Raw genomic sequence first — 14,708 nt, 5'->3', positions numbered from 1 at the left:
AACCTCGTCCACCTAGGATTCTGTGGACCCCTCTGTGGCTGCGGGGGCTCATCTCCCCATCCATCAGGGATCCCTGCAGGCCCCGGATGCCGCCCCCGCTCCAGGTCCTCCTTGTGCTCCCGCAGGCGGGAGCCCACGGGGTGCCCCGGGGATCCCTGAGCGTCACGCTGCTGTTGTGGAGCGTGTGTTGACGCCGTCGCCGGGGAGACAGGCGGGGGCGGGCCCGGGCCGGGGGCGCCGCCTAGCAGCGCACGACGGGCAGAGCCGGCCGCTCAGGGCCCTGGCGGCTTCAGTGGCCACTGCCGCCGCCGCCCGCCGGCTTATATACCGCGGCTAAATTTAGGCTGCGCCCGGAGCTCGTCCCCATCCGGGACGCGTTTCCGCCGCCGCCGCCTTGGCCCGGCCCCCGCGCGCGCCGCGCCTATAAGGCTTGGGCGGGCCCGGCCGCTGCCCGCAGAGCCGTCCCCACCCGCCCGCGTCCCGACCAGCCCGGCTCCGGGCAGCCACTCACCGGTGTCCCGAATCCGCGTCAGCCCCGGGTCCCAGCCATGGCGCTGAGCGAGCCCATCCTACCGTCCTTCTCCACTTTCGCCAGCCCGTGCCGGGAGCGCGGCCTGCAGGAGGTGAGGGCGGCAGGGACCGCGGGCGGCGGGGGCGGCTGGCTCAGGGTAGTAGAACGTGGGCTGCGGGGTAGTAGAACGCAGGCGGCAGGGACAGCAGGCTTAGGGTAGTAGAACGCAGGCAGCGGGCAGCGATCCCCGGCCCCACCGCGCGCTCACGCCCGCGCCTATCGCTCTGTCACCCGCAGCGCTGGCCGCGCGCAGAGCCCGAGGCAGGCGGCACGGACGACGACCTCAACAGCGTGCTGGACTTCATCCTGTCCATGGGGCTGGACGGCCTGGGCGCTGAGTCCGCCCCGGAGCCGCCGCCGCCGCCCCCGCCGCCTGCGTTCTACTACACTGAGCCCGGCGCCCCTCCTCCCTACGGCGCCCCCGCGGGCGGTTTGGTGTCCGAGCTACTGCGGCCCGAGCTGGACGTGCCGCCGGGGCCAGCGCTGCACGGTCGCTTCCTGCTGGCGCCGCCGGGCCGCCTGGTGAAAGCCGAACCCCCCGAGGCAGACGGCGGCGGCGGCTACGGCTGCGCGCCGGGCCTGGCCCGCGGACCTCGGGGCCTCAAGCGCGAGGGTGCCCCGGGCCCGGCAGCTGCGTGCATGCGAGGCCCCGGGGGCCGCCCCCCGCCACCGCCCGACACGCCACCGCTCAGCCCAGACGGCCCCGCGCGCCTCCCCGCGCCCGGCCCGCGCGCCCCCTTCCCGCCTCCCTTCGGTGGCCCCGGCTTCGGCGCGCCCGGGCCCGGCCTGCATTACGCGCCGCCCGCGCCCGCCGCCTTCGGCCTCTTCGACGACGCGGCTGCCGCCGCCGCAGCTCTGGGCTTGGCGCCGCCAGCCGCCCGAGGTCTCCTCACGCCGCCCGCGTCTCCGCTGGAGCTGCTGGAGGCCAAGCCCAAGCGCGGCCGGCGGTCCTGGCCGCGCAAACGCACCGCCACGCACACCTGCAGTTACGCGGGCTGCGGCAAGACCTATACCAAGAGCTCCCACCTCAAGGCGCACCTGCGCACGCATACAGGTGGGCAGCGAGCACGGGCTGGGGACCAATGCTGGGCGAGCTGGAGGAAGGGCGTGCTTAGGAGCCCCCCCCCCAGAGGGCGTGGCCCAGAGGTTGGGGAGGGGGCAAGGTCTTAGCCCCCTGGGGCTTGGCTGGGGGCGTGGCTCCGGACCCTGGGGACGGGGCGCGCGCTTAGGACCCTCCTGGGAATGTCGCTCGGTACTTTGGGCACGCATGCACACTTACGAAACCTAGGGGGATGCTATGTCTCAGACTGTCGGGCGGGAAGGTGCAAGCTTAGGAGCCCCCCGGGGGCGTGGCTGAAAGACACTGCAGAGCGGACTGTGCGCGCTTAGGACCCCTGGGGAGTGAGGATCAGGAGACCCGGGAATGGGAGATAACGAGCCTAGGATCCCTAGAGGTTCAAAACATAGCGGGGCGCCCTTCAGAGAGCTGGTTAGGGGTAGGTTGTGCGCGCCCGAGTAGCCACTAATCAGGGTGAGTGTCTGTGAGTATCAGAGCCACAGGCGGGAGGGAAACTAAGGCCGGCTCTCGCCCCCTCCCTGCAGGCGAAAAGCCCTATCACTGCAACTGGGACGGCTGCGGCTGGAAGTTTGCGCGATCCGACGAACTCACGCGCCACTACCGCAAGCACACGGGCCACCGGCCCTTCCAGTGCCACCTGTGCGACCGTGCCTTCTCACGCTCGGACCACCTGGCTCTGCACATGAAGCGGCACATGTAGCCTGGACGCCCCCCGCCCACCCGCGCGCGGCCGTGGCGGGTCCCACGCGCCGGGCACGGCCCCCTTCCAAACTGTGACTGGTATTTATTGGGCCCAGAGGACCGGGCCGGGCACAGCGTGGCCACCGAGGGGGCTCCCCCCACGACGACGACGGCGACGCCCGGCCCCCATCAGAGACTGAAGGCCCGGTGGGAGAAGAGCACAATCCTCCTTGACGAGTTTTGTTTTCAAAATGGTGCAATAATTAAGTGTCGTCTTCCCCCCTGCCGGGTCTACACTAGAGGATCGAGGCTTGATGCCTCGTGAAAAATACAGCCTTAATTTGTACTGTGCAACATTTTTTATAATATTGTACATAATGACTGTGACAGATATTGTATTACTGTAAATAGGAAGACAGGTGGGCATTTTGACTGCCTGGTTCATTTTTATAAGATTTTGCTGTTTTTTAATTAAAAAAAAAGTTTTGCATCTTTTGAAAAAAATCACAGCACTGGTCTGGCTGCTTGGAAGCTGGGGGCTTGGGACACGTGGGAGGGGCTGGGGGGAGCGGGCAGCTTTGATGGAGGGCAGCCTGGCAGAGGCAGGGTGAAGTGGGTCCTGCCCTGGCCAGCATCTGAGGTTGCCAGCTGCAGCCCCCAGCTGCCAGGAGCCTGTGGGTTTTTCTATAAATTTAAACACTGCCTTTTAGGACTGAGGGAGAGTTATTTTAAGGTTGTTCCCTGAGCCATAAATTGCCTCTTTTTCCCCAGAGCTGGAGAAACTGCTGGTCCCACTGACGTGGCCTCCCCTGGGCTGAAAAAAGCCTTACCTCCTTTTGGAAGCTTCTGAGGTTTTAGCCAAACTTCTGTAGTGTGCAGACTTTTTTTTTTTTTTTTTCCTTCAGAAGGGGCAAAACGCTGAGTTTCTGACCTGTTTTGCCTTTCACTAGTCTTGCCTTTTAGCAGAATTTTTTTTTTATTATTTTTAAGATGAGTTCCCCATCCTGTTAGAAAAAAATGAAATCCACGTTTGAGGGTCATGGATGGTGAGTACGCTTTTCCAGATGAGCAGAGGCCCAGAGAGGTAGCTATGGAACAGTGGTGTCAGGGTGCCAGCCTGGTCTGGCTGCCTCCCAGGGGTCCCTGAATCCCACTAGAGGGATTTCTGCAACAACCCACCTGTTGCTGGTGGTGGAGGGTTATAAGACCCTCTCCTGCAGCTGCCCTTGTGTGAAGGAATCACATCAGAGCCCCAGCCTTGCTGGCTGGAGGCGGCCACTCCAGAGATGTACCTCGTGAGCAAGAGAGGACCCCTGTACAGCACCCTGAATACCTCAATCAGGCGAGGAGGTGCCTCTCCCTGGCAGGTTCCCCCTCCTCTTCCCCCTTCTGGGGGCCCTGGGTGGGTAACCATGGCCACTAACAATTGCATAAGTTCTTTCCAGAAAGTGAAAATAGCTTGTAAGCAGCGCCTGTTTTAAAACACTCTTGCCCTATTGCGACAGAGGCTGGGATTTCCTCCCTTCCTCCCTCTCTTCATCCTTCCTCACCACCCCCTACCCCTGACGGCAGCCCTGGAAACAGCTGAGAGCGTTTGGTAATCCACAAAAAGCAGAAATGGGAGATGACAATCTGATGCATCTTTCTCGAGTAAAGAGCCTGGGCCCACTTCCGCTGGCGATGGGGTGTGTGAGTGTGCGTGTGTGTGAGCCTCTGTACCCTCTCTCTGCAGCTTTTGCAAAAAACGATTCCAGAGCAGAGCACTGGCCCCCTCAATCCGTGGCAACGCCCCTCTTTGCTCAGAGCTGGTTTCAGAGGCAGTAGAAGACTCGCAAGAGATTTTAAATAATTTTTTGGTACGGTCCTCCAGTCTTTCTCGTTGAGTTTTTAAACTTACGGGTAAAGCCATGTTTCTGGCTTGCTCGAAAACACCTCCCAGAGGCCTCTGAATCCAACGAGAGGCCACTTGTAAGGGGACTGAAGCTGCTGAGTTTCTGTTTCCTGAGTGCCTCCAACTGATACAATAGAAAGTGTCAGGCTCCTACGTAGCAGTACGTTTCAGCAAGACGACACGTTTCAGCAAGACAGACACGGGGCCGGCAAAGAGCTGGTTTGCACTGATTAATGCAGAAACACTCCCTCATCGTTTTCTCTGCCCCTTTCTGAAACCCAAATGTTGACTTCCGTCAAACAGCTTCTGGATGGGTGGTTCTCAGCCAGTTGCAACCCAGTCTTGAGATATTTGGGGTTTTCACAACTGGGGGATGCTGCTAGCATCTAGTGGGCGGGAACCAGGGAGGCTGCAGAAACATCGTAGAAGGCACAAGGTAGCCCCCTCCACAGAGAACCATTCGGTCTCAGTGCCGTTAGTGCCGCGGCTGAAACACCTGCTCGAGTTCCTAAAAGATCATCATCATTCATCCCCTTTACTAGCAAGGAGGGGGCTCCATCCCAGGAAGCAAGTTTCCATGACAGATGCCACCCAGAGAAAAGTATGAATAAAACCTCACTGCTGGGCCCTGTCCCCATCCCTGTGACAAGACACAGAACACTATTCCTTCCTGGTGTCCACTTGAGAAAATATAAAATATCAAAGCAGAAAAAAATTTTTTTTGCCCTGCATTCTACAACCCAATTTTCGTCAAAGTTTTTTGGAGGAAGGGGTTTCTGGTCAGTGGTTCAATTGTTTTCGCATGGCTGTGACTCTCACTGTATCCTCTTTTTTTTTTTTCCAGGAAAAGTTATAACCATTTTTCCATATATTTTCCTCCACAATATGTTTTTATTATTTTAAATGGCTGCATAATATAACATTTGGACGTGCCAGAAGTTGCTTATGCAAACAAGCGCTGGGCATCTGTATGTACACACTGGGCCACATTTCAGATTGTCCCCCAGGGTTGGAAAGGATGACAGTTTTGGAGGACTTTGGGCATTGCCAAAATGCTCTCCCAAGAGTGACTCCAGTGATGGGGGAAAGATACAGGAGCTGTTTTTCTACTAGGAGTTTCCTGTATGTCAGGGAGCCCCAGGCATCCTAGAATGATGTGGTGTGAAGTGGGGGGAGGGAGAGACTTCAGAGGGTCAGGTGAGTCCCAGCACATGCCTGACTCAGCACCTACCCCTTCAGCAAAGCTGAGCTAGCACCCAGGCTTAGCCACACCCTGGGGAGTTTCAAGGCAGCAAGCCAGAGATGAATGGCTCTCAGAGGCACCAGCACCAGGTGTCTCTGATAGCCTGGACCCACGCTGAGCTGGTGTGTGACAAGCACAGGGGTTTCTCAACCCCATGATCATCAACATCGGGGCTGGATCATTCTCGGTGGCAGACGCTGCCCCGTGCACTGTAGGACGTTAGCAGCATCCCTGGCCTCCACCCACTCGATACCAGCAGCACCTATGCCCCCAAGTTTTGACAACCAAAAATATCTCCAGACACTGCCAGTGTCCCCTGAAAGCAGGTTCACTCCAGTTTGAGAACCACTGGGTTAGGGAGTTCTGTGGACACGTGAGACACTTTGCATCTGTTAACTATCTGACCTGAGGTGCTAGGATGCTGCACGTATTTAAATACAGAAACTGAGTGGGAGGGAGAGAAGAGGTAACACAAACACTGAGGGATCAGCTTGGTTTATGCCATCTAACCCATCGGGAATTTTTTCTGGTGTGCAGTGTGAGCTACGAAGCTACATAAATTTTTTTTCCAAATAATTCATACAGGGTTTCTCAATCTCGACACTGCTGACATCTGAGGCCGCATCCTTCTTTACTCTGGGGGACTGTCCTGCACATTGTAGGGTGTTCAGCAGCATTTCTTGTCTCGACCCAGGAGATGCCAGTAGCACCCCCAGCCCTGCAGTCCTGCAGTTGTGACAACAAAAATGTCTCCAAGTGTCCCCTGGAGGGGGAGGGTGCAGAATCGCCCACAGTGAGTACCACTGCTTAGGGAAAACGATTCTTTCCCATGGAAGCCCTCAGCTCTGCCTTGCGGGCCTGTTTCCTCGTCTGAGAGGTGAGGGGGGTGCTGCGGGGATGGAATGACAGACGGGAGATGAGTGCCCAGCACTGGGGTGTGGACTGCAGGGTGAGTCTCCCCTGTGAGGTTGGTGTGTGAATTTCAAGTCTTGCTACCCACCGTCTGTCTGTGTCTCTAGATAGACGGACGGACCGACAGATGGATGGATGGATAGATAGATAGATAGAAAGGTGGATGGATGGATGGATAGATAGGATGGATAGATGATAGATAATCTTTCTCTCAATCTCTCTCCCTTCCCTTCTCTCCACCTCTGTCTCATTCTCTCTCTCTCTCTCTCTCTCTCTCTCTCTCAACCTCTCTCTCCTCCACTCATTCATTCAGCAAATGCTCCCAATTCCTCAGCACTGATCTGAGTCCTGGGGAAGCAGGAGTGACTCAGAAGTGACTCAGCCTTGCCTCTTCAACCACAGCCACTGTCAACAAAAGTTTGTTGAATGACTAACCCAGCGTGAACTTGAGCTGAGCTTCAGGCTGGGGCAGGTGCTTTCATCCCGGGCACTTAATACAAATTCTCTCTTTCAACCTTCCCACCAAGCTGGGGGGTTTGGGGGAGTGGAATAGCCACCCCCATTTTCCAAATGCAGAAAGCTGGTGCGGAGAGAGGAAGGCTAGCCCCTTGCCCGGTGTGGGTGTAGGTGGTGGAGTGAGGGCTCCAACTCAGGTTGGTCCAATCTTGACGTCACAGCTCCTACCCACGCCTGGAAACATCTACATGCTAAACTGCATCAAGCTCGCCTTGTTTTCTTCCACGCACACAGTCTGGGGGTTCCTGGAAGCCCCAGTGAGCTCCTTCGAGGCTTCCGTCTGAATATCCCGGAAAACTCACTTTCCAGGAAAATCTTGGGCAGGGAGAAATGGGGTCAGGAAACACAGGTGTCGGGGGGCAGCCTGGCTAGGTGAATGGAGTTCCCTGAGGTGTTGTAATAAGAAACAAAAGGAGGCCGGAAGGAAGACGTTTCCCCCAGAAGCTCCCACTCCTAGGTGTAGACCCCAAAGAATTAAAAGCAAGGACTCAGACAGATGCTTGTACATCAGTGTTCACAACAGCGGGATTCCCAGCCCCCAAAAGGTGGAAACAACACACATGGCCATCGACTGATGGATGGATAGACAAAAGGTGACACATCCATGGAACAGAATATTACTAAACCATAAACGGGAATGAAGCACGAACACAGCTACCAGGTAGATGAACCTCAAAAACATTATCCTGAATAATATGTGAGGTCCTAGAGCAGCTAAATCCACAGAGACAGAAAGTAGAAGGGTGGGTGCCAGGGGTGGGGGGAGAGGACCAGGGAGTTAATGTTTAATGGGGACAGGGTTTCTGTTTGAGGTGATGAAAAAGTTTTGGAAATAGGTAGTGAGCATGGTTGCATAACAGTGTGAATAAAATTAATAGCACTGAATCGAATACTTAAAAATGGTTAAAATGGTAAATTTTATGTTATGTACATCTTATGATGATTTTTTTTTTTAAAAAAGGCTTGGGAGTCTCCATAGGCATGAGGTAGGGAGAGAGATTTCTATGAGTCAGACCCTGTGATGAGTGTTTTCCAGGCATTTGTGCCCATTTTACAGGTAGGAAAATGGAGGCCTGGGGAGACAAGGCCACTGTCCACATAATGGAGCTGAGCTTTGAACCTGAGTCTTCCTGAAATGAAAGTTTTTCTCCATCTGGATGTCTCTGCAGTAGACAGTCCCTGGGTCTCTCTGACCCTCTGTTTCTCCACCTGAAAACACCCAGGGCAATGGCTCCTCTACATGGACCACATATTGGGGACAATTTTGTCTTCCCAACAAAATCAGATGGTATCCTATAGCAGGTCACTATCATTCTAGAATAAATCCAAAGATTTCATTGTGGTCTGGGGAGCCCCACCTCCTCCTGCCCACCTCTCCTTCATGCCTATGTGTTCACTCAGCCACACTGTTCTCCTTACTGTCCAGCAGACATGCTCCCCTTCAGTGCTGCCTCAGGGCCTTTGGACCTGCTGTTCCCTAGACCTGAAATGCTGTTCCCTGGATTCTTCCCATAGCTACTAGTAGCAGCCACGCCAAGCTGCACTGGGAGAATCTCTGCAGCCTCAAAGCCAGAAACCCGATCCTCAGGTGAAAGGCAGGAGGCCACCAGACAAGGGGCCGGGGCCCTGCTGGCCCTCACCCCACAGGGGGTGAAAGAAGCTGTCCCTGGAATCTCAATTCCCATCACCTTTGCTTCTCAAGCCGTGCCTGGGAAAACCCCTCAGAGGCGTCATCTCTCCTCTTGTAGAAGAGGAAACTGAGGCCCAGAGGTGTTTCCCAGAGTCATACACTGATGCTAGGACTCCCACTCTGAAGGTAGGGGTTTTCCCTTAGCTGTGCACTCGCAGAAGGTCAGGTTCACTCTGGTTCATGAGGGAGGCTGAGAGAGGAGGCAAATCTCAACGCCCCATCCTCCACCAGTTTTAATTCTTTTCTTTTTGGAGGAGCGTAAGGGTGGAGCAGGGTTACATTTATGGCCATTTGTGGCTCTGGGAATAAAAAGACATGCCCTCCAGACCTGCCTCAGGGCCTTTGCACTTGCTGTTCACTCAGCCAGAAATGCTGGCCAGCTGCTCCTTGTCCTTCAAGGCCCTGACCATCCATCCAGCTGACTTTACCCCCTCCCTGGGATGGAGGACTCAATGTCCTCCTCCCGCTGGACCACACTCAGCAACTTCTTTCAGATGAATGGGCTCCTCCAGGCCTGACTGCACGTTGGCAAACGTTACCCAAGCAGGTGGAACTCGGCGGTGGGCGGGGCGTGTGGGGGCGCAGATGAACTCTTCAGTGTGCCAGGGAGGTGAGCAGTGCATGGGGAGGCTCAGAAGAGGGGAGGAAACTGCCCGAGGTCACACAGCAGGAAAAGCCAGAGCTCCCTGGAGTTCTGTCTCCCAAATCCTTACCCAGACTCCCCACGGCTGAGACCCTGTGGCCGTCCTGTCTCGGAAGGCTCTGTGCCCCACACCCGCCTCACCCCTCTCCTCCACAAATCCCAGGGCCTTGGCTGGGCCTCCTGGGAGAGCACAGCTGATTCAGCTTCATGGGACCCCCATCTATCCTGCCTCCAATGTTGGGGCTCATGGATTGGCCCACCTGGGAGGGAGTGGAGTGGAGGGAGACCCCACATATGGGGCTTTCAGGAGAGCACAGGAGGGCACAGGGGTGACCATCAGCTTTGTGCTCTCTCAAGCCCTATAACACGGTTCTTCCACCATGACCCACGCCTGCGAAGGCACCCCTTTCTCCTCTGAGGTCCCACACCCTTCTCTACCCTTCTCTGGGTTCCTTAAGCATTTTTCAGCCCAGAACCTGGAGGCTGGTTCTGACTTGGGGTTCCCTGGGGGCGGAGGCCAGGCCCTGGCTGGGACCAACCAAGGGAGACAACCTCACTGTTCCAGGAGGGACACAGCCCTGGGAGGATGGGGACAGGTACCCCGCCAAGACCCTGCTCCAGGCCTGAGGACCTTCTCTAGGCTGTGTCTCCTCCATTTCCCTATTCTCTTCCCTTCCATCTCTTGTTTTCTTTCTTTTGTCATTGCCGTAAAATACACATAACATAAAATTAACCATTTTACCCAGTATCAAGCGTACATACAGTTCCGTGGCCTCAAGTACACTCACACTGTTGGGCAACCACCATCCATCTCCAGAATTTGTTCATCTTCTCAAACTGAAACTCTGGCCCCATTAAACACTAGCTGCCCAGCCCCTTCCCCCAGGCCCTGGCACCCACCACTCTACCTTCTGTCTCTACGAATCTGACTACCTTAGGGACCTCATGTAAGTGGAGACCTACAGTATTTGTCCTTTTGTGACTCGTTTATTGCACTCAGCATAATGTCCTCAAGGTTCATCTACACTGTTAAATGTCAGAACTTCCTTCCTTTTTAAGGCTGAATAATATTCCATTGCGTGGATAACCCACATTTATTTATTCATCCCTTGATGGATACTTGGGCTGCTTCCACCTTTTGGCTGTTGTGGGTAAAGCTGCCATGAACATGGGTATGCAGACATGTTTCTGAGACCCTGCTTTCGGGGATCGACCCAGAAGTAGACTTGCTGGATCCCTTGTTTTCTTTTGAAAGCCTTATTCGCTGCCTCTCAGAAAGTCAGAAGTGTTTTTCTTTTCTGAACAGCTCACCCAGGAGCTGAAGGCTCAGGCCGAGCATCTGCAAATCTCTCAGTGTTTGGATGTCCCTTCTGCACCAGCTCGCCACTGTTAGCTCCAACCAGCCACTCTCTGGGCCTCGGTTTCCTCCTCTGTGAAATGGGGGCAACAGAAAAGGGGAGGGGAGCGCTGCCAGCAGCATAGCTTCGGGGTTGCCCGGAAATCGGGGTTTTGCAGCAGCACGGGCTGTGCAGAGAGGCAGAGGCTCCCCAGGAGCTGGACAGGCCTGCGGTCGAGGTGCCACTCACACCCGGCACGCCCGTCCGCCCGCTCAGCCTATAGGCTGCTCTGCTTGCAGCCAGCACCCGGCCCCACCAGGCCTGGACTACCCGGGACAGCCTTCTTGGGAGGGAACACAGACACCCTGGAGGCCAGATCAAGAGACCCTCCACTGGGCCAGGGCCTGAGCTGGGCTGACGTCATCCACCCTCACTCCGAAGAAGCAGAGGCCGTGCAGTGGGACAGGCCAGCCAGGCCTCCTGGTCCCTTGTTCACCTTGAGCCATGGGAGTGGACACGCTGGCTGAGTGCCTGCCAATGGCACCTGCTTGCCAGGACCTGCTCCATTTTAATCTAGAACAACATGAACAGAACATTCTATTGACAAGCCTTTCTATTTTTCCCTCCCCTCCACCACTTTTTTTTTTTTTTTTTAACAGAGGGAGTCTGGAAACCAACTAGACTGAACAGACACATCTAGAACACTCCACCCAACGGCGGCAAAATACACATGAACATTCCCCAGGATGGGCCACCAACCAACCTCAACAAATTGAAGCGGCTTGAGATAATACCAAGTATGTTCTTCGACAACAATGGAATGAAATTAGAAACCCCAAACAGAGAGAAAGCTGGCAAACCCGGAAATACGTGGAAATTAAGTAATAATAGTACAGAATTACCTGCTCCAAGATCGAACCAGCAAATCCCGGAGGCAGGAAATTAGTTCCGGGGCCGAGGCTGGGGGGAGCTCCGAGGCTGGGGGGAGGTGGGGCGCAGATCTGGCTTTGCTTGGGGGCCTGCGTGCACCCAGGATTCATCTGCAGATCTTGGGGGGGAGGGCGGGTCCGTGAGGTCTCCGGGTGTCCCTTGGGGATTTCTTGTGGTTCCCATGAGGTCGTGGCCTCCAGAATGGGAGCCTGCCCTGATGCGCGCGGGTGACCCCGGAACCCCCAAGGGCAGCTCACCTCGTGGCTCCAGTGGGGTGCGCTGGGGGGCTGCTTCTGAGAGCCTGCCCCAGCCGTCCAGAAAGCCTCCTCCCTTGCTTGTTTAGAACATGCTGGAGACTCCTTCACTCTGCATTCTGGTCCTTAATGGTCAGCAGTCTCTCTCCTCTGAGCCTCTGCTTCTCCCACGTCACTCTCCACCTTTCACCCTAATCTCCGAGCCACCCCACCCCCCCACCCCGACCCGACTCACTCTTGCTCCTCCCCAACCCCACATCTTTGCAGAGGCTGTTCCTTATGCCAAAAAGCCCTTCCTATGTATCCATGGAGGGACAGTCCATCCTTCAAGGCTTAGCTCAAGCGTCACCTCCTCTGGGAAGACTGCCCTGACTCCCCCAGCAAAACCTCTTCTCCCCACCATGTGGGCCCGACCTCTGGGGCGGGGGCACCTGCATGGGTATCTGGCACCCCCATCCGATGGGGCCTGAGCAGCCAGGAGTGAGGGGTGCCGCATGACCGGGGGTCCTGGCTGAGAAGGAGTCAGCACCACGAGCAGATGTAGTGGCTCTGTTCCCGGGGCCCTCATACGCAACCAAACCCCAAATTCAGGCTCTCCTGGGGTAGCAGGATTTCTGACCAACTCCAGGAGTCGGTGCTGATGCTAATGCGGGGGAGTGTGCAGCACGCAGTGTAGACAGGACTTGGAGTCTGACAGCCCGGGTCACCCCAGCTCTGGTGTTTGCCTCTTGGCTGCGGCCCCCAGCAACTGCCCAATCTCTGGGAGCCAGAGCTTCCCCCGGGCTGGTCAGAAAAGTAAATCAGAGTCAAGTTCCCTCTGACACACGTACTGTGGGAGCTCAGCCTCTGCTGTTTCCTCCCCTCCATCCTCCATGGGGGATTGAATCTTATCTGGTGGGTCTTGGGCAGTGCCCAGAAGTTGCCATGTGTGCCGCGCCCCGGGGGCTGGCTCAGCCACACTTTGAGACACGCGGCTCTAAATTTTCACAGTCATTCAGGAAATAGTTCTGCACCCGCCGAATGCCAGATGCTGTTCGCTGTTCGAGAGGCTGCCATCCTGCCTTCTTCAGGACATCCTGATTGCCCTCCGCCTCCATCACCCCTGATTTCAACCTTGACCCCGAGTTGGCCTTTTGGGGACTGTCCCAAGACCGAAAGACACACTCCTTGGCCAAACCCCCTGTCTGTGGCCTCAGGGTTCTATGATATTTCAAAGCAAGGAGAAAAACCAGGAATCAGGAGTCCAGCCAGCCCCATTTTTCACTTGGCTTTAAAATATGCCCAGAGGTGCCAATCCCAGCTCTCAGAAGCAGAATTCTCCACATTCCTGGTGTATTTCCGTTGAACCCCAAACCTCAAACACATCCTGATGTCTCATTTCCTCAACAAGGTCTGGGGTGACTTAGGCCAGCTTGCCGGGGGCTCATCGGTTCATTTTGAGTCATCGTAAGGCAGGGGCTGGGGACACTGGACAGGTCTGAGCTGTGCTCCTGAGTTCATCACTGTCAACCTGTGACTCCCAGGCCCCCATTTCCTCCCCTGTCAAAAGGGGTCCTTAGCAGCTGTCTTGGTAGCTGCTGTCTGATGGATGGGGCCTGCCCTATGCCTGGCACACAGTAGGTGCTCAATGAAGGAATGGTGGCCGTTATTAAGAGAGAGACAGGGAGTTCCCTGGTGGTCCAGTGGTTAGGACTCTGTGCTTTCACTGCCGAGATCCTGAGTTCGATCCCTGGTCGGGGAACTAAGATCCTGCATGCCTCGTGGTGTGACCAAAAAAAAAGAGAGACAGAACTCCAAAGGAACACGCCCACTCATTCCACTTACTCCTGCTGGCCTCTGGGAGGTGGGACTGGAGGTGGGGGGACTGCCATGTCTGGGGACAGTCCTGATGTCACTGGCAACTGAGCCGACTTCTGCACAGGGAGACTCAGGCACCCTATGGAAATGCACAGGGAGAGCGTCAGTGCAGGTGACCTCGTCCTGGACCTTTCTGCAGTGTAAGCGGGCGTCTCAGGGGTGCCTCTTTGAGTGGGAGGGGCCCCTGCAAGATTTTTGCCTGGAAGAAAAGTTGTGGCAATTATTTTTATTATCGTTGTTGCCGTTGTTGGCATGTTGGTTTAAGAAATAATTGGGGTGTTCATTGCAGCACTATTCATGACAGCCAAAAAGTAGGAAGAACCCGAGTATCCATCAAAGAATGAATAAACTAACACAATGTGGCCCATCCACACAATGGAATATTACTCAGCCATAAAACGGAAGGAAGCGCTGACAACACACGCTCCAAACGTCGATGAACCTTGAAAACATCAGACTGAGGGAGAGAAGCCAAACGTGAAAGGCCATGGGGTGTATGATTTCATTTATGTGAAATGTCTAGAACAGGCAAATCCATAGAGACAGAAAGCAAGATCAGTGGTTGTCAGGGGCTGGGGGAGGGAAGTGGGGAGTGACTGCTCATGGGGATGGGTCTCTTTCTGGGGTGATGGAAGTGTTCTGGAACTAGAGGTGGTGGTTGCACAACATCGTGAATGTATTAAATGCCACTGAATTACATACTTTAAATGGTTAATTTTATGTTACGTGAATTTCACCTCAATAAAAGCAAAACGATTTCTAAAGAAGCAATTGGGAATAGAGGTTTCAATGGTAAAACTTTGCTATTTTTAACGAAATTCTTTTCGTGAATGTAAAAGTAAAATAAAGTTGATCAAGGGATGCATGGATAACAAAACATCGTATATACATACACACAAGGTGCATACGACGTGCACAATGTACATACATCTATACGATGGAATATTATTCAGCCTTAAAAAGGAAGGACATTCTGACATATACTACGACATGGATGAAACTTGAGGACGTTATGCTAAGTGAAATAAGCCCGTCACAAAAGGACAAATACCGCATGATTCCATTTACGTGAGGTCCCTAGAGCAGTCACCTCCAGGGTGGGGTG

General features: G+C 55.1%; 1 protein-coding gene across 1 annotated transcript; it reads left to right on the top strand.

The window, feature by feature from the left end:
- Positions 1-459: 459 nt before the first annotated feature.
- On the top strand, positions 460-3,172 carry KLF2 (Kruppel like factor 2). Its single transcript, XM_029218880.1, has 3 exons — positions 460-623; positions 809-1,625; positions 2,174-3,172. Exons 1-3 carry the CDS (start codon positions 549-551, stop codon positions 2,347-2,349), a joined length of 1,068 nt encoding a protein of 355 aa, XP_029074713.1. The 5' UTR covers positions 460-548; the 3' UTR covers positions 2,350-3,172.
- Positions 3,173-14,708: the final 11,536 nt, after the last annotated feature.

Source organism: Monodon monoceros, unplaced genomic scaffold (assembly GCF_005190385.1).
Source record: "Monodon monoceros isolate NGI ecotype Baffin Bay Population unplaced genomic scaffold, NGI_Narwhal_1 Super_Scaffold_12, whole genome shotgun sequence".
NCBI classification, from domain to species: Eukaryota; Metazoa; Chordata; class Mammalia; order Artiodactyla; family Monodontidae; genus Monodon; species Monodon monoceros.
This window is presented reverse-complemented; position numbering and strand designations above follow the sequence as displayed.